The following is a 20,007-nucleotide window of genomic DNA, read 5'->3' as shown; positions in this document are numbered from 1 at the left end:
TGTGTGGAGCACATGCATGTGTGCTTCCCGCTGCTTGTGCAAGTGGAGATGTATGTGCGCACCCTTGACCATCTCTTCTGCTGCCTGGTTCCGAACAGCTCAAGGCCTGGTAGTAGGCTACAGCCCAGGGACTGGGGATCTCTGCCTTATGCCATCCCAGACAAATGGTTGTCCAATCTTTTCTCCAATTCTGCCAGTGGAGCACCCATAACTCCGGTATTTCATTTATTAATTGTTCTTGCCATCAGAAAAATCCCTTATTTCCAGGTTGGATCTCCCTCTGATGAGCTTCCACCCATTGTGTCTTCTTTTGCCTTCAGTTGCTATGTAGAATTAATCAACAGCCCTTCAACCCCTCCAACCCTTGATTGGAAGACTTAATACAACTTAAGTGAGCTTGACTGGATTCCCATAAATTGACAGCAATACTAATCCAATGGCTACAATAAAGCCCCAAAAATGTGAGCTATTTGCTGGTAATACATATTCAGTGAAGTTATCTACTGTTCACAGGGGGATTGCTAAATGATGATGTGTCACAGTATTTCAAAATACTGTGAAAAGAAGACAAGATAGACAAGGTTGGTTTTCTTCTCAATATTGCTACAAGAACAGAAGAAAAGCAGAGTAAAGGAAAAGAGGATCCTTAACAGGGAAAGTAAATAATAGCAGCACTCACCATCCAAGTATATATAGATTGAAAAGAAGCAGAGGAAGTCTGAAAAACATCTCGATACACACATAATGAGGGAAGAATTTTGATCATGCCATTGCAACCACCAGCTTTATATTTTTGATCCCCACCCAAAGGAACACTCCTGCTGGGAAAATAGTTTAAGACCGTTTCATACAGACCACTAGAATCATAGCTGAGTTTCCCACAATACTTAAAAAAGAGCATATAAAAGTGCTGCCAAATAGATGCTATCAATCCTGCAGTGAAAGTGGCCATTTCTCAATTTATTCCATTTTCTCCCATCTTTGCAAATGAATTGGAGCAGATGCCAATCTTAGAAAATCAAGAGAAAGGAGATGAGTACATGACAGTCTGGACTTCCCGTGAACAAACCTGAGCATTTGCATGTATAAATGTGACAATGAACAGAATCAGAGAGGGCTAGTTGTAAGGTTGCCCTTGCCTTCTATCCCTTTGGACCCAAGGTTGAAGTAAGTCTTTACTTCAGTGAGTTTTCAGAGTGCATTAAGGATCCACGTGTTTAATCAGCCACATCTGTAGCCATCTGCAATGATGCCAAAGTGATTAAACATGCCTGTCATCATCTAAATGCTACTCTTTTGAAACAGCATTCCAATGCTTAATACACGTACACAGGTCATGGCTTTTGCATTAGGTCATTGTTCCCCCTTCTCCACAGACAGATATAACTGTTATTAAACTATTGACCGGAAGCATCTTTGGGCTGGTCGGTAGCTAAAATACTTTTATTTAGAAATTGTAAAAAAAAAAATGTCTCTACCCAAGTATACCAATTAAAAAATGAACTGCTATTCATTTTTAATTGGTATATTAAGACTATTCAGGTACTCATTTGACTTAATTGTTGAAAATAATAACTACTATAAAGCAGTGTTTTGGACCCCAGGCAGTAATTGACAAAATAACATTTTATGTATACAATCCCACTCTTACCCCACTTACTCCAATTCTTTTTCCACAGGGATGTCAGTTATTATAAAATCTGTTAAGTCTCTAGTTTGAATACACAGTGGCACATTCAGATTTTTAATAGGCAATGTTTTAAGAAAGTATCTACAGTTTAACCTAAATGTAAATTTTTTTAAAAAAAATTGATTTATATGACGCCCTTCTCCGAAGACTCAGGGCGGCTTACAATGCGTTAAGCAATAGCCTTCATACTTTTGTATATTTATACAAAGTCAGCTTATTACCCCCATAATCTGAGTCCTCATTTTACCTACCTTTGAAAGGATGGAAGGCTGAGTCAACCTTGAGCCTGGTGAGATTTGAACTTGCAGTAATTGCAGGCAGCAGATGTAAGTGGCTGTTAATAACAGTGCTTTAGTCTGCTGAGCCACCAGAGCTCCTTATTTATTTTAAAGCTTTTAAACTAAAAAATAAATAATTTCTTTCAAGGAATGAATTGCGATTTTTTAATATCAAGGTTTGGAATTACTACAGAATAACAGAATTAAATCCATGTCAATATGAGCTGTTTTAGTCTAGAGATAAACTCTTGCAAAGCAACAATTTCAAGGTGAGTAGGATTGCAGTAACCTTCTGGTCTTGGACCAGTGATGTCAAACCTATGACATATGTGTCAAAGGTAACATGCCACATTTTAGATGCCATGCCAGCTTTCACCAACACCTGACAACTATTCGTGAAACCACTCCCCATTTTTGTGCAATTTTCAAAGAATAGGATGTGCTGTCATGCAGCTTCCAAAAACTGTGCAAGAATGGGATATGCTTTCATGTGGTTTTCTGAGGCTGCAGAGGCCACAGAACATTCTCTGAAGTCCCTTCAAGAGTGAAGGGCCTTGTACAAACCTTGAGCTACCTTGGCTAGGTCACAGGGGACCAAAAAAGGACACTGCCCAAAGGCAGTGGATGGCAGATCCTGCAGGGCTCGCACACGATTGGACTTTAAAAATAATTAATATGTAAAGAATTGTTTCTTTTTTGTTGGAACGGTGACATGCAGTAGAGTCAAGTTAGGCAGTTTCTGAATTTTTGACAAGCTGAGTCCAAAAGGTTTGCCATCAATGGCTTAGACCAGTGATGGCTAACCTTTTCCGGACCGAGTGCCCAAAGCATGCATACACACACCCGAACCCCCAAAATGCAATGCGTGTGAGGGCCCCACACATGTGCCCCATGCCCTGCACATGTAAGCAGCCCCCTGCACATGCCCCGCCCCTGCATACACTCCAACCCCGTGCATGTGCATGCTCCCCACCCCTCCACACACGCCCCACCCCCTGCATGCCCCCACACCCCATACATATGCATGCGGCCCCCCGCACGTGCCCCCCATGTGTGGCAGAGACCCAAAGACCAGCTGGCCGGCGGGTGGCACACATGCATGCGCAGCGAAGCTGAACTGGGGCGATGGCTCATGTGCCATCAGAGAGGGTGCTGTGTGCCACCTCTGGCATGCGTGCATAGGTTCGCCATCACATGCTTAGACAATGTCAGTCATGATTGTACAACACTAGATATCAGAATAACCGTAGATCAGGGGTGAAATGCTCCCGGTTCGGACCGGATCGCCTGATCCGGTAGCGATAGCGGCGGGTGGTTTGGAGAACCTGTAGCAAAAATTCCTGCATCCCCCCCATGCCCAGCTGAGCCGCGCAATCATCAGAGGCTGTTTTTTTTACTTTTAAAAGCATTTTTTCTACAACCTCTTCGACCAAAAAAATGCTTTTAAAAGTAAAAAAAAAAAGCCTCTGATGATCACGTGGCTCAGCTGGGATCGTCAGAGGCTTTTAAAAGCATTTTTTCTACAACATCTTCAGCCAAAGATGTTGTAGAAAAAATGCTTTTAAAAGTAAAAAAGAAAAAAGAAAGTTGGCCACGTCCACCCAGTCACATTACCCCCACCACCAAGCCACGCCCACAGAACCCGTAGTAACAAATTTTAGATTTCACCCCTGCTGTAGGTGTCAGCAATTCTAAGCCTCATCCAGGCTAAACACCTTGTTAGATGAAGTAGGATATTCAATGCCACACAGGTTAGGTTTTGTGCTTCCTTTTTCAATATTGATAGAGGTTGATCCTGAACAACTCTGCAACAGAGATCCTGAAATCTGTTTTAGAGTGACAGTGCAGTTCTTGTTCTAAAATTCTCTACAAGTAGATACTGATAAAGGTGATTTTCCTTTGCCTAGCTGTTTGTGAACTTCATTGGAAGAACAATAAAGGAAGAAATACTTTTAAAAGAATTTGAATTTTTTTTTTACTTACAACAGTTCATTTAGTGACTTTTCAATGTTACAACAGCACTGAAAAAAGTGACTTAAGACCGTTTTTCACACTTACAACCTTTGCAGCATCCCCATCGTCATGTGATCAAAATTCAGATGCTTGGCTACTGACTCATATTTATGACGGTTGCAGTATCCCAGGGTCATGTGATCCCCTTTTGCAACCTTCTGACAAGCAAAATCAATGGGGAAGCCAGATTCACTTAACAGTCGTGAAACTAACTTAACAATTGCAGTAATTCACTTAACAACTATGGCAAGAAAGGTTGTAAAATGGGGCAAAGCTCAGTTAACAAATATCTCACTTAGCAATAGAAATGTTGGGGTTGATTGTGGTCGTAAGCCAGGGACCACTTTTATGACAAAAAGGAGAATAAGAGAAAAGGGACTGTCATATAGAAGAAGAAAACAAAATTTTTTAAAAAAAACAGGAAGAAGAAAAAAGTGACTTCACATTCTTTAGTCTGCTTTTGCCCACTGCGGAGTCATTGCCCACCTAAAAATTATCTACTTTTTGGAAGGAGCAACACAGAAGCAGCGATTTAAGATTATTGCCCTGTTCATCACCAAAACTCTAAATGCAGGATACTAAACACAGAAGTTCTACAGGGATCACAGTGGCCTCTGCAGGCTATATATGAATATGCAGGTTTTTCCTGGAAAGGACAGCATGTAGGAGACTAAACTATTAATCTTTTCCTAAAGGAGGATAGAGGAAGGGAGTGGTTCTTAAACTGGAATCATGATGCTATGTTCTGCTTCCAGTTTATTTCACTCATATGAATACTGTATGCTAGAATGATTTTAAGTAATTCAGGGTACAAAAAAAATAAAGATGAATACATCAGTATTAAGTAATGTGCTGGTCATCATCCGATCAGAAAATCATTTATAAAAGTAAAGGTCATCCAAATATATTTAAGGATAAGTGAGTGTTGCAAAATTATTCCTGTCAATACTTAGAACATTATGAGAATTCCTTTTAAACAGGCATATAATCCTAAACTAAATTAGAATGATGTCACAGCATTAAAATGTTTAGAATTGGTCAATAGGTGACCCAAACAAATTTAACATTCTGATTGTAAGTTTGAAATATCTTTAAAAGAACATTCCCTAATTGCATCATATGATGCAATTACCTAAGTCCGTGATGGCGAACCTATGGCATGCGTGCCAGAGGTGGCATGCGGTGCCCTCTCTGATGGCATACCAGTTTGGCTCCGCTGTGCATGCACACGTGCCACCTGCCAGCCAGCTGGTCTTCGGGTCTCTGCCGCACATGTGGGGGGGTGGGGTACGTGCGGGGGCCATGTGCGGATGTGAGGGGTGGGGACATGCAGGGGGCAGGGTGTGTGTTTGTGCACGGGGGGAGGTGCATGAAGGGGGGTGGTGGGTGTGCAGGGGGCTGCGCACATGTGCAGGGCGCGGGTTGCATGTGCAGAGCCTCCACGTGCATTGCATTTTGGGGGTTCGGGCACGTGCATGCTTTGGGCACTCGGTCAAGAAAAGGCTAGCCATCACTGACCTAGGTAAATGCTTGTTTGTTAAGTAATTGCAACTTGCATTATTAGTAGTCAGAATGAAGTGAGATATATATTACCATTTATTATTAGGTTTGAACATGTCACTAAATAAAAATGAAAGGAATGATTCTGCTCCTTTGCAGGACTTAGAAACCCATGGATAATGCACATTGTACCATTGGTACAAAGGAATTTGAAGACCTCATTGTGTACTCTATCTGGTTTGTGTGCATTATTTCAATGAGTCACCAGTGGCTACAAGAAAGACAACTGGTCCAGTAGATTCATGAACAGAAGTAATTCCCAAACCACAAGAATAGTTAATATTAATAATGCTAAGAATTGTAGAACAGTGTTTATTAGACTCCGATAATATTATCAAATCAAATCAAGCTTTTATTATGGCCAAGGAGACCAACATAACTTGTTAATATTAAAGCACACAAGCAACTTGTTTATATATCAATTCAAAACATCAGAATCCATTTTTGTCCATATTTAACTTGGTTTGTACTTCGAACATAATGTTGAGATAGGAAGGGATGTGTCAAATTCATTAAACATACTGTAGTTTAGCTACGTATACTGGTCTATGACCATAATAAAAGTTTGATTTGATTTCTATGTAGCTTAGTAAGAAGATAAAATACCAGAGACTCTCTAAAATATTATAATGAAATAATATTACCGTGTGGCATCTATATGGCAGGTATATATTTCCATAGTTAGGGATATAAACGTAAGAAAAATTAAGAAAGAAAAATGACAACTTATAGAATTAAGTTGTGTCTATTTTAATGTGGGGATTGGAGATCCTATACAAACCCACACATACTCACACCCACACACCCACGCACGAACCACCTTGCATAAAATAAATTTACTTATTTGAATAATCCCTCAGGGCTAGCAAATGTAACATCTTTTGTCCAAACACCAACTGACAGGAAAAAGATAATCCTTTGCACATAAGAAATGACAGGTTGCATTGTAAAAATAGAAAACTTCTCCAGTATGTATATATCTATAACAAATCCTTTCTAAAACATTTCTGTAGCTTAGACATTAGATTCCAAAAGGCATGCCTTCATTTTACTATCAGATTCAATGAAAAGAGATTTAACAAACAGCTATGCTCTTATTGTTATTTAATGTTACTGTCGTAATTATTATATGATTTTTGCATTCAATAGCAACTGCTGTTTAAGTACAAAACCAAGCATTTGAGCATCATGAGAGTAGTGATTTCTGTGCAATCTGATAGTGTTTCTCACAATAATATTTTATTATTATAATTTTGTATTTGTTATATTTTTATCCCAAATTTTCTCTACAAACTGGCTTCTACAGTTAATCCTCGCTTAATGATTGCCCCATTTAGTGACAGTTCAAAGTCATGACAGTGCTGAAAAAGTAACTTTAGGACCAATCCTCTCACTTACGATTGTCACAGTATCCTTGCAGTCACATGATGGAGATTCAAGTGCATCACAGCTGAGTGGCATTTACAATTGTCACAGCATCCTGTGGTCACACAATCATCGTTTGAATGCTTCACAGTTGGCTTCCGACAAGTCAATGGAGAAGCTGGCAGTAAAATCTCAAGTCATAATCATGTGACATCCCATTTAATAACGGTGGATGATTTGCATAACAATCATAGTGGAAGTGAGATTGTAAGTCGTTGTCATGTGGTGTCTGGCTTAATGACTAGGTCGCTTAACAACACAGTTGCCAGTTCCAATTGCGGTCATTATGTGAGGATTACCTGTATGAGGATCTCCCTATATTTTATCTTAGCACAACTGAATGAGGAAAGTTGGGTTGAGAGACAGTGACCGGCCCAAAGTTACTTTGTGACCTTCTGCGACTGAGTATAACTAGATCCTGGGTTTTCCCACTCCTAGTCCAACATCTTCACTACTCGTCACATAACCTCTTACTTAATTGTCTCATTTGGATGCTGGACAAGGTTCATCTATGTGTGTATTAGAGGCAACAAATTGCATAGATTCAGCTCAGTTCAGCTATAACTGTACCAAGAATGCCGAAGGTGCGTTTTCAAAAAGCAACTGAAAGTCCAATTGCCTTTTGAAAAAGCACCTTTGGGCCAACCATGAGCTGGATGACCCAGTTGGCTTGTGTTTCCATAGACACAAGAGTGCCATTTATCCCATAAAGTAATACAGCACCATGTTTACCGATGCTTTCATTCTCTGCCTACTAAGGATAATTTCACGAAGGTTTCTTCTCCTTTGGGTAACTTCATCCGCACAATTACTCCGCAAAATTCCCTCCTGAAAAAAGAAAGGGTGGGAGAAGGAGCCAAAGCTAAACATGAGTAAGTGTGGAGGAAATGAGAAATTGCATCACTATCCGATGGGAACTATCTGAACAGTAAAAGGATAGGAGAAAGTACAAAATAATGGGAGTTGAAGAATAACTATATCTCTATGTATAATCTCATCCAGTAAAGCAAAGGCCAAGATTATGAGATTGTAGGCTGGGACTTGCATGTGAAGATACGTATGTCTTTCCTTACTTTTTTTTTTTTGGTGAAAGCCAAGCCCATTTTAGGTATGTTATAAATAATAATGTGACAAGCAACCGCAATGCACGAGATGAATATGCAGACTGAAAAAATAAACATCTCTAGCTTTTTGCTCTACTGGCAGCCGGGGGTGTTATTTTTCATAGAGATCCTGGTGAATGCATCGTATGCGCGCAATCCATAATTCTTTTTTTGAAAATTGAACTCACTCAAGTTACACTGCTTTATTTCATTTAATATGATTAATTTTGTATGTATTGATGATTAATTTTGTCCAGAAGACGCAATGGAATATTTGTACAGGAAATCATAGGTATTCATTTCAGGGGGATCAATTCACAGTGATTGCAATTTTAGAGGGACAAAACTTAACAAGTCTGCATGTTGCCCACAAATATATGGATACATACCCACATACATATACACATCTGAATTGTGTGCTGAGGCAGTTTGAATCACACCTAATAAAGTTATATTGTTATTTAGTCCTGCTGTTTTTATACAGTAATCTTTTCCATGATTACTTAAAACAAAAGGCAACATAGATCGGTAATAGATAACACTAAAAAGAGAATGTATATCAGCATACACTTAGTGTAAACTTGTAATAACATGTCTACCCTTTTAGCAGATTGTAATGCTTTTGGATACAGTGTTAAGGTGGGGAGAAGGAGAGAATGGAGATAATTGGGAGTAAGATTAGCAGATTCCGAAGGGGAGCAGCCAGCTACCCAAACCGTTTCTATTCAGATGGCTTCAAGTGTTACATTATGTAATGACGGTAGGTCCTGTGCGGCCAGTTCTCTCGTGAAGCTGGGAAAGGCTCAGTGCAATAGAGATGAGAGGAGCCAACATGACCTACCAAAAAAAAAGAGAAAGAAAAATGAAGAGGAACATTGGACAAGATTTTGGAAACCAATGTCAGCTTCAAGAACTCAGGAGCCAGGGTGGAGTTCAAAACACTACGAGTATATTTCATGCTACCTATATATAAGACTCACTAATGATCAGGTGAATTAGTGCCAGATAAGAGTCAATGGACTTTGCAGGGGGGCTGCACTTGGGTCTCTGATGGAGGCATAGAGACTCCAAACTGATGATGTGTTTAACTCCACCCTCAGGTTCAGCCTGGTTGTCTCCTACAACCATCTACTTGCTATTCTTCAGAATTCTTCAGATCAAACTAGGATTCTAGAAATCTGCATGGACACAGTCACACTAGGATGTCTGCTGGGTGTGGTCAAAGATGGTAGCCATGACTGTAATCAAAGTTTCCCTTTTTTTAATGAGCATCAGACAACATCATGGCTGTTACCTTGACATTTCTGACCAGATCCTGCAGACACCCTGCCAACACTCCTGCACAACTTTAATTCGGTAAACAAGTTTCAAATTCTCACACTATGAAAGAGGAATCCTGGAAGCATTCAGCATACAGTACGTCTTGGAATCAGAGATAGAAAAGGAGCCTTTAATATTTCATATGCCTCACAAAACAAAATGAGTCCTAATTCCTTTATTTTTCTTCCTAGTTTCTCCCTGCTTTCAGGGTCTGCTTTCTTTGCAGTACTGATCCATTGGTTGCAACAGGAATGTTTACAAATTGGAATTACAGCATCAGCACGGCCAATAAATCTATGACCCAATAATTTAAGTAACATGGACTCCTGACTCTGATACTAACGACATTTTCAGTGGTTTTACATGTATGAAAAAGATGATCTAAGGAAAAAAACTGAAAAGGATGACACAGCTTGGCAATTCAACCTACCTGTGGATCCTCATATATTTTTGGTGCGTCTTTTTCATAGCTATCAATATACAGTCGTACAGTTGCTCCAGCACTTCCTGTACCACTAAGTCTGAAAATGATGCGAGAACCATCAGCAAAGATGAGTCTCAAACCCTGAAAAGAAAAAAAAAGAAAAAGAAAAAGAAAAAATAATTTCAGGGCTCCTGAAATCTATTCTATAAAAAGACTACTTGACTTTCATTGACTTCTGGCTATTATAAGACAATCTTAATAATATGCCTGAAAAGAAAAGATCCTAATTTTTATTTTGCTATGCAGAGCTGCAAGTGCTTCAAAACATGTAGGAATTAAACATTAATTTGTGTACCAGTATTTTATATGCCATTCTTTTCCAAATAAGTTACATTTCTTAAATATATTTACATGTTTGGATCAAATTAGTTCAGCAAACATAGGATCCTGGCAATGAATAGATATAATTTATCTTGGCCATATCCTTTCAGAATAAGCCACCAAGGCTAGCCATGCTTTAATTAAAATAAACAATAGAACCACAATCACAGCAAAGAAAATGTTCCTGTTTTTGCTAGGAATTTGGTAACATCTCCCTTACGTTGAGTTCACCTCCTGCTGTCAATATCAATGTGTTGATGGGAACAATATGGATCTGTCAGCATTTACTTTTTTTCCAATCTCCAGCCTAGTCTATAGACTGGAATCTCCAGGTGAATTTCTGTTCTCATATTGATAGTCCAACTTTGTTAGTTTTTTTCAATATCAGTCAAGGCCAACTAGATACTAATAAATAATGAATATTAAAATATTGTGTGTTATGATTTGTTTTGCTAAATTACTGCTATCAATAGTGACATGTATAGAAAGCGATTTATTAGTAATCATTTATTAATTTCTAAACACCAAAATATAATTATCAGTGCTTCTACTATGCTGTAAATTATCATCATCACTATCATCATAATCACCATCCATCTGAATTCTTTAAACAGGTAAAAAATTGAGGTAATTTTTTTTCATTTTTACAGCAATTGCGAATAAAAATAACTTAATTTGAATTTTGTTTAATTTTTACTAAAGTATGCACAGGGCTAAAAGTAACATTGTTAAATATATTGCTAAAAGAAGAACATTTCCCCCCGATATTAAAGCTTCCAGTTTAAACATTTTGCCAACCTGATTCCTTGAAATGCTTCCATCTACAGGATCGCTGTATTCAAAATTATCAGCTTTTTCCACAACAAATGATTTGTCACCAGCTGACAACTTCTTGCCCACAAAGGATCGGTCAAAGAACAGAGTCTCTAGATCTTTCATCATCCGGTTAGCACCATCAGCATCCACCTCTTCATAATCATATCTAGGAATAGTCAGGAAATTTTGACCATAAAAACTCAGACCACAACCGGCCATCCAATTCTCTGTTTTGTTTTAGAACTTTATATGCAATCATTTATTCCTCTTTTTGGGCAGAAAAGGGAAGAGCTAGGATGCTGCAGACCAATGTCATAAATGAAGCATTAATTAGCATTATTTAAAATAAATGATAGAATTGTATCCCACTGGCCTTATTTCTCTCTCAGCAAACTGGTGTTTAGCTGTTGTTGTGTTCCAAGTTTGAATAAGATAATTTCATGGATATTTATTTATTAAATTTAGAGTCACATGTGATTATTTTCTGAAAAAAGATAGATGAAAATGTTTAGCGTATGCAAACACTCATATACATACACATAATACACGTGTGTATCTGTATATATATATGCGTACATTTTAATTAATTAACTAATTAGTATAGCCTCCCATGTCAGTATAGTGATTCTGGGCAGTGAATAATTCTAAAACAATTAAAACAGTTTAAAGCAGTAAAAAAAATCAATATACAGTACACAATAGCTGACAGAATTATGAGTACAATTGTTAGTACAGCTAAGAAACAGTGTCCTTGACACATTTGGGATTCCAGGCCTGGGCACTAGCCATACTTTTAAGGCCCTGAAAAAGGCCAACTGGGTTGGGGCCATATAGTCTCTGAAGGAAGGATGTTCCAAAGGGCAGGGGCTACAGCAGTGAAAGCACGTCTCCTGGTGCCTGCCAGCCAACATTCCTATTGAACTAAATTCCCTGGCCATTCCTATAAGTTTTATTTATAACTCTTACTTTCTGACTCAAAAGACACTCAATTTCTTCAAGCATAAATTTTGTCATGCCAATGTGTACAATGTGCAACAATTTGACTGATATGCTTACTTAAATTCATAAATATTAGTTTTATGTTTGCCATATATTTTACATCCTAGAATAAAGACTGTAATAAAGAATCTGTCTATATAATGGCAACTTTTGGCATGTAATTGTTGGTAAAGCCTTTTCCAAACTGATCTTGACTCCAAGTGAAAGTATGGGTACTTCTATGTAATTTTCAGTAAGAAGGAACAATAAGACCCGCTTTGCTGTTGCCTTCATCCAGGTTTCAGCTTCTCATTTTGGCCTCTAGCCCTGGGATTCCTTAGTCGTCTCTTCTTCATATACCATGCAAGACTCTCCCCATTTAGTTTGCTAGGTAAGATGAGATCAGCCAGGCACTGTAACCTGCTGAAATATGCACTATATTCATCGTCACAAATATATAGACCAACATTAAGAAGCTAAGGAAATTTAAGAAAGTGAATCCATGGGGAGAGATAAAATCCACATTTAGAGACCTCTTCACCTCCATTACTTCAAAGTGGGAGGGGACCCTTGGAACTAATCAATGGAAGTATTAGGTATGCTGTGTTTTTAAAAACCTCTCACTCTGCAGACATTGTGCTTCCTAAACTAGTCACATTGAACGAGCAGACTACATGGTAAATTCTCTTATCCACAAACCATGTATCTTCTCCATGTATCTTTGGAGTTACCTATGACTGCCACCTTCTACAAAGACAGTGCATAACTTTGTAACATCATCACAGAGTTGTAGTAGGTGGAAATTAATGTAAAGCAGGGGTGGGAAACTATGGCCCTGTTATGACCTGTGGATTTCAACTTCAGAATTCCTGAGCCATTCCAATAATGGGACAATTAAGAAAATCATGTTGATATTACAAAATTTTGCAATGTGAAATTTTTGCTGGTTTTTTTTTTATTAAACATCCAATAGTTCTAGATAAAAATCAGAAACCCACAGCAGATAGAAGAAAAGCAGGTTTGGGATACTGTGGGAACCTGAAACATTCACAAAGCTTCTATATCTCTAATTTGGAATCTTACTTTCAAACAGCAAATTCTGCATTCAGTTTACATAACAGAGTTTAAAAATAGAATTTTTGATTCCTAAGAATGTGTGTCCTTTAATTGTATTATTTCATGGAAGCTGAATTTAAGAGATTCTATCCATTCTAATTAAACATATCTCAATTCTATGAAATTGATCTACTACCTTGTGAAGAAATTCCGCCCATATTGTTGCCAGTGATCTTTCAGGATTGATTCCACGCTCTGTTTTCGGGTAGCTATAATAGACAACCATGCCAACACTGCCCAGAGGCCATCTTTTTCACGAATATGATCCGATCCTGCAACACAGACAGATAAACAGCATACAAATGGGATCAATCCTTCATCTATGTAAAGAATGATGGAACAGAGCAGGATTGGATAACCTGTGGCCCCCCAGGTAGATGGCCCACTAGGTATGGACCACCTTTAAAGTACTGAATGACATAGGGCCAACTTATCTGTGGGACACCTCTTCCTAAGGGTATGTGCCTGTTCCATTAGATCTGATAGAGTGGATGAGATTCAGGTCCTTTCTGTCAAATATTGCCATATAATTGGACCTAGGTGTTGTTCCTTTTCCATAGCTTTTCCTTCCCCTAAGAATTGGTAGGACTCTCCCCTCGTGGACTTTTGAGAAGCCATCAAGACCTGTTGTTTCCCACAAGATTTAGGATGAAATGAGGCTGGAGCACAGAAAGATTATATTTTGATGCCAGAAATTTTCCATACTGACTTTTATGTTTATATAGTGGTTTATGAGCCATCCACAGGTATACTGCATAAGATGGGTGGTAATATACTGTACATCTTATAAATAAACACATGTTAGGCTTGTCTTTCTCCACATTTGAAACAGAATGACCCCCACCACCACTCCCCCCCCCCCAAAATCCAAGCACATAGTAGTAGTAGATGTTACTACAGAAAAAATTCAGACAAATAGAAAATCTAGCTATGTAATGTTTCACTAACAAATATCAGATGTATGATTATAATGTGGGAACTAATATTTTGCAGATTTCATGCCTTATTTGCTATTACAAAGAATTCAGCTTTCAGAGGAACAAATTAGTTCACTTATAATTTTTACTCTACAGAAACATCTTTAATCTAAATTCTGTTGATCGGGTAAAACAGATTTGAATCCATTATTCTCAGCCCACCACTTTGTCTTACTTCACAGGTAGTGGCTAAATTCATCTGTCATGCTAAGCTAAGGCTGAACAACTTATGTTGGCTTGAGGGCCACACCAGGCTTTGAGTGGCATGTCAAGGACTACACTCTCTAAAGCAGTAAGAGTAAGGACCCAACTGGGAAGGGGTAGGGGGACATCAAGGGTAAAAGCAGTGCTTGGCAGTACTTAGCACATTTATAATGTCTTTTAATCGAGTCCACCAATCAAGGGATCACAAAAGGGAGTTGCATTTTACCTCCAAGCCATGCTTTTCAAACTTTACAGTAAAATCTGGTTTGCAGTAATAATAGTTTGTTGTACAAGTCCTGTCTAGTTTCAGATAGCTTGCAAAAGCACATAATAGGCTTCATAAAAAGCACTGACTGGATTTACCTGTCACCTGGTTGATAAGCCAAAGGAACTGAAGTTGAACTTCTTGCAATGTGTAAACCTAGCCACTATTACATGAATGTGCTCTCTGTTGGTCTTAAAAGTCTCGAGGTCTTGTTTGGGAAGAAATATGAGGTACTAATGTTGTAACAAAAATAATTAATAGTAGGAATGTTTACGTACCAGTACCAAAACTCTCCTCTCCACACAGAGAGAGTTTGTTTGCATCCATCAGATTTCCAAAGAACTTCCAACCTGTTGGAGTTTCATATAAAGCAATCTTTGTAGCATTGGCCACCCTTCAAAAGACAGGAATAATAGCACCGTTATTGATGAATGAAACACAGGAACTTCTGTTGGACATCTTATTTAATAAACAAGATCACAAATCCCATTTTAGAAGTCATCCCTTTCATATTTATTGTACTCAGTCATTAGGTAGCCAGCATTAAACTGAATGCAATCCACATTTCAACTTTTAAAGCACAATGCTGAGGGAAACCACATTTCAAAGAATGCTAACCATTTGTCTACATTTCAGGAACAGAAGCTACATAAGAAATTGGAGAAAGTAGTTTATTTGTCCAGTTCTGTCATTAAAAAGAAAAGAAAAAGGTCATAACTTCACTGGCTGTCCATCCAGGTTCCTGAAGCCAAGATCTGTTCCAATATATTTAGCAATAATACTATTATTCATTTTCTTCCAAATGTACCTAATTTTTATTTCTAACATTTTTCCTTCTTGGTGGACTTCTCCGCACAAAAATCTTAAATTAATAAATTTTTAATGAATTCAATTCAGGTATGTTAAACCATACAATGATTTAGTGGCACTATAATATTAAAAACACCCAATAGTCACAGCTAAGGAACCTCATTCTTAAGTCACCTTAAAGAGAAAATTTCACCATCCTAAATCTGAGCATGGAATTAGCTTATTCCAACTTGATTTCTTCTGAATAGGTTGGAGCACCCATTGCCCCAAAGCAGAACAATGGTTGGCCATTAGAAAATGGGAACTGTAATCCAACACATCTGAAATGGCATTGAGCTGGGGAAAGCTAATCTCGATGGTGTAGCTCTTAAATGAAAATTGCATGTATCTTCTGGTCAGGTACAAGGAACCTTCTGCACATTTGCGATTTTGATTCGTTGTGGATGCCCCTGCCTCAATTTTAATTTTCTAAGATTGCCTTTTTTAAACAAGTAATTTTATTAAAGATACCTAATACTCCTTCCTCCTATTTTCCCCACAACAACAACTCTGTGAAGAGGGTTAGGCTGAGATAGAGTGACTGGCAAAAAGTCACCCAGCCGGCATTCATATCTAAGATGGGTCTAGAACTTCTAGACTTTTTTTTAGCCTGGTTCCTTAAACGCAAGACTAAACTGGCTAAAAGATACATGGGAAAAGATGGGACCATCAATATCCTGTTGCTCAGCCCCAGCTTGTAATCAAGCTCAATAAGAAAGGCTATTCTACTTGTTTAAAATAAAATTACCTGTCAATTGCTCCACTTGTAGGCATACTTCGGGCAAATCCTCGAACCCCCGTTTGTTGAAAATAAGGAATACTAAAAATATTTGCAGCGATAACAGCAACCGAGTCTGAAGGATTCACGAAGAACCCATGTTTTCCAAGTATCATGTTGCGATCCTAATAAAGGCATTAAAAAAAATGGTGGCAGAAATTACCTTGTTGAAAGGTTTCATATTCTAACTGGTCTCCTAGGCTGCTATGTCTGCAATTTGAAAAGAAGCACCCAATTTAAGTAATCAGAGGCTATAAAACTGAGGTCAATTCCTTTATATAAAAAAACGCCCTAATCTTCAGAATGGTTCTTTAGACATTTTAAATCAGTTATTTTATGATAGTTCCAGAAAGTAAGTAACGTTGAGTCTTTGGTTCTCTCTGAGCTTGGTTGTTTCTTTACAGATGTTTCATTACCACAGTAGATAATATCATCAGTGCTAGCTCAATTTGGTAATAGAATAGATGTTTCTTGGAAACATCTCCAAGAAAACTACCAAATTCAGAGAGCAACAAGTACCCTGAGGTTAACCCTGAGATATAAATATTCCTTTCTATTGGTAAATAACTTCTTCTGTTATTTTATAGCTTAGTTTGTAATGTATTTTCATACTCGCTGAACAAAATGATAATGGCCTTAAGTAAATACATAAACAAGAAATTGGAACTTCCCCATCTTTAACAATCGTCTGTAAAGGAAAATTTCAGCAGATGTTGTTTGCAGTCTTTTAATTCTGTTATCCCACTATTAGAGAACAGAAGCCCTATCTTTAAATTGAAATGCATATATTTAGATGATTTATGAGCACTGGAGCCTATAATTAAGGCAATGTTATGTCATTATTAATTTTACATACTGTATATTGCTGGAAGACAAAAGGGGAATAATGAATAGCAATTCTCCTGCAATGTTGAGAAATTTGCACTGCAGATTTTAGGTTTGAGACCAGTTTTGCCACTGGTAACATGAGTAAAAAAAGAAAAAAGCAGCAGGGATTCACTTAATAGCATGTGTAACTGGAATGGCACTTTCCTTCCCAAATGAAAAACATGGAAAATGGCACAAACTATCAGGATTGATTAATGCAGTGTTTATTCCTTAAGGAGTTGTGACAGCTCAGCAGCACTCTTTGAAAAATGTTCTATTTAGACTTGGTTTTTAATATAATAGGAATTGGAATATCCAGATTCCAAATTTTTTAACTCCATGACTTTAACTCAGCTATCCTAAACTTAAAACCACTTGCAGCCATATCAGTTCTAAGAATAGTGAGTTAGAGAAGGTTGCCGTAAATTAGATATAAAGTAATCCTGGACTGGTAATTGTAGCTGCTCAGAGTTATTGCAGCAAGATGGGAAGCCTTATCATTTGTTTGAATGAATAATTTGTTTAAATAAACAATTGTGACAATGTGGTCTTCTAGTATCCAAAGATCCTGTTGCTGAAATTCAGTTGCAACGTAGTTGAACTTTGGGAGCAAGCTTTTGGTTCAAATTTAAATGATTTTAAGGATGTTAATGGGAATGGTTTGCCTCTGAAAGGTTCTTAGTCTCATCCTGCCCTTAACTCTCTCCAAAGAAGAACCAAATATTTTAGCCATGCTCCTCTGGGAAAGCCAAAGAGTCACCATCCTGCCTTCTGATACTCTTCAGAAAATTTAGTTGTGACCTCCACTCCTTCAAGCAACACCAAACCCTGCCTCTCATGAATGGTAGCTTTAACTAATGCAGACAAACACAATCTAATTTATAACTTGCTGATAATTATGATTTCGCTCATAGCTTGTCACCTGTTAAATGTGAATACTTTTCCAACATTCAATACCAAACATGTTTCCCCAAACAACACTATCATGTAAAGCTATCAACTGGAATTCAATTTATTCCTATCAAGGCAGTCCCACTACTTAGGTATGCATGAACTATATATCCAAATCTACTTCCTGGCATGGTCCATGTCTGCAAAAGGGAAGAAAAAAACAAATCCAAAAAGCACATACGTACCCCATCTCCATCAAAGGCCGCACCAAAATCATACTCTCCTGTCTTCATGGTCTGTACCAGATCGGCAGCGTAAGTTAAATTTGGATCAGGATGGTGGCCACCAAAGTCTTCAAGAGGTACGCAATTCACAGCAGAATTAGCAGCTGCTCCAAGCTCTTCACAGAGAATCTTTTTTACATATGGGCCAACAACTGGTTCAGCAAAAAAGAAAAATACACATGAGATTATCATTTTTAAAGTAGTGACGAATTTTGGGGAATATTAATGACAACGTCTTTTCCCCATGTCCCCCTTATATCTGAAGGCCTATAAGCATAAATCTAGTAGGTTGTAATGTTTCTCTCTCTAGAGCAGAGGTGTCCAACTTTGGCAACTTTAAGACTTGTGGACTTCTACTCCTGTAATTACCCAGCCAGACATGTTGGAGCTTCAAAAGTTAATATCCATTAAGTTTTCATTTCTAAGATAGTCAAATAGATTTCCCATATCAATAAAAAATATGAAAAACTGAATGTTTACAAATATGCAATGTGTTATTGTTTACAGTAAAGACAAAGTGTGGCTCTGCTATTACTTTCTATCTATACCATCAATAAGATTTACAAAAACAAAATGACAATCCCTATACATCAAGGAGAGAGCATATGATGCCACAAAGGAAATGAACTAACTTTTCCTTGCCCTACCTCTAAGAGAAATAAGCTTTATCCATAATGGGAGTGTGTGTGTATGTGTGTGTGTGTGAGAGATGTACTTATGTAAGATCGATTTCAATCTACAGGAAAATGTAGATTAGTTTTTTTCCAAGCATATGAAAAAGGAAAGAACTGCAGGATGATCTATGGGTTAGACTGGCAGTCAGTGCTTACAGTGACTGCACTTACATTATCTTACATACCTCCATGCATAGCATCTATCCGAATCTTTAGATGGTTTGGACCTGACAATAGTTCTTTCAGTGCGCTAAAATCAAAAATATTCCTCAACATATTTGCATAAGCTTCTACGGAGTCCACAATTTCAACTGAAAAACAAAAGCAAGAAATTAAATTGAAGAAATTAATCAGATCAAAGCATCTGCTGCTATTGAACAAGCGCCTTGATAAATATAAAGAAAAGCTATTGATGCAAGCGGGAACCCTTTTAATGAGGGAAAAAACAGATTTTACTTGCCCGTAAATGGTTTAAACTTGTTTTCCAAGTCAAACTGCTGCTTTCCAATTGTACTGAGGTCGACATTTAGATCTGGGCATATAGCATACTCTTCAATAGTCTTGCTAATTTGGAAAATTTTATCAGTAATTCCTTCAGGAGCAGGACCTAATAAGAAATAGATTTTAAGAGACAAATAGACTTCTAGAAAAGATGTTAAGTGGAGGACATTTTATTAGAGTTGTATGTAAACTTAACAGAGCTAATGTATCACATTCCAAAAACAACTATAATAAAAAAAGTTTTAATATTATGATTCAGAGTAATAGGAACAGTAATACACCCACTCCTTAATTAGTGACTACATTGATTAGCAACCATTTGCAAATACAACTGTAATAAATGGTAATAAAAATCAGTTTACAACCAATGCAGGCATTTATGACTAAATTTGTGTGCCTGACAACAATGCATGATAGTATAAGAATAATACCAGCACAGCAGCACAAGAGAAATTTATCTGAATGACTTGGTAGCAATCAGTGATCTTCATAGCCTTTCCCTCTTTCTCTGTCAGTGTTCACTTAAAGACCAGTTTAATTAAAAATGTGGTCATTGGAATGGAACTAGCTTGCTAAACAAGGAGAGGGGGTAATAGAAATAATAGTTTATTAA

General features: G+C 37.7%; 1 protein-coding gene across 3 annotated transcripts in view; it reads right to left on the bottom strand.

The window, feature by feature from the left end:
- Window positions 1-8,262: 8,262 nt before the first annotated feature.
- PGM1 (phosphoglucomutase 1) overlaps window positions 8,263-20,007 on the bottom strand; it is a 31,109-nt gene continuing 19,364 nt past the window's right edge. For all 3 annotated transcript variants that reach the window (XM_034415245.3, XM_034415246.3, XM_087889790.1), the window contains exons 3-11: window positions 19,354-19,500; window positions 19,079-19,204; window positions 18,181-18,371; window positions 16,148-16,302; window positions 14,829-14,944; window positions 13,241-13,376; window positions 10,993-11,176; window positions 9,820-9,954; window positions 8,263-8,906 (exon numbers count right to left, since the gene is read on the bottom strand). In XM_034415245.3, coding sequence (XP_034271136.2) covers window positions 8,817-8,906; window positions 9,820-9,954; window positions 10,993-11,176; window positions 13,241-13,376; window positions 14,829-14,944; window positions 16,148-16,302; window positions 18,181-18,371; window positions 19,079-19,204; window positions 19,354-19,500 — 1,280 coding nt within the window. In that variant the 3' untranslated portion in view covers window positions 8,263-8,816. The remainder of the gene's footprint in view (window positions 8,907-9,819; window positions 9,955-10,992; window positions 11,177-13,240; window positions 13,377-14,828; window positions 14,945-16,147; window positions 16,303-18,180; window positions 18,372-19,078; window positions 19,205-19,353; window positions 19,501-20,007) is intronic.

The sequence above is a fragment of the Pantherophis guttatus genome, chromosome 3 (assembly GCF_059756535.1).
Source record: "Pantherophis guttatus breed Tessera chromosome 3, ASM5975653v1, whole genome shotgun sequence".
Classification (NCBI taxonomy): domain Eukaryota; kingdom Metazoa; phylum Chordata; class Lepidosauria; order Squamata; family Colubridae; genus Pantherophis; species Pantherophis guttatus.
The sequence above is the reverse complement of the archived record's forward strand: the minus strand, read 5'-3'. Positions and strand labels throughout refer to the sequence as shown.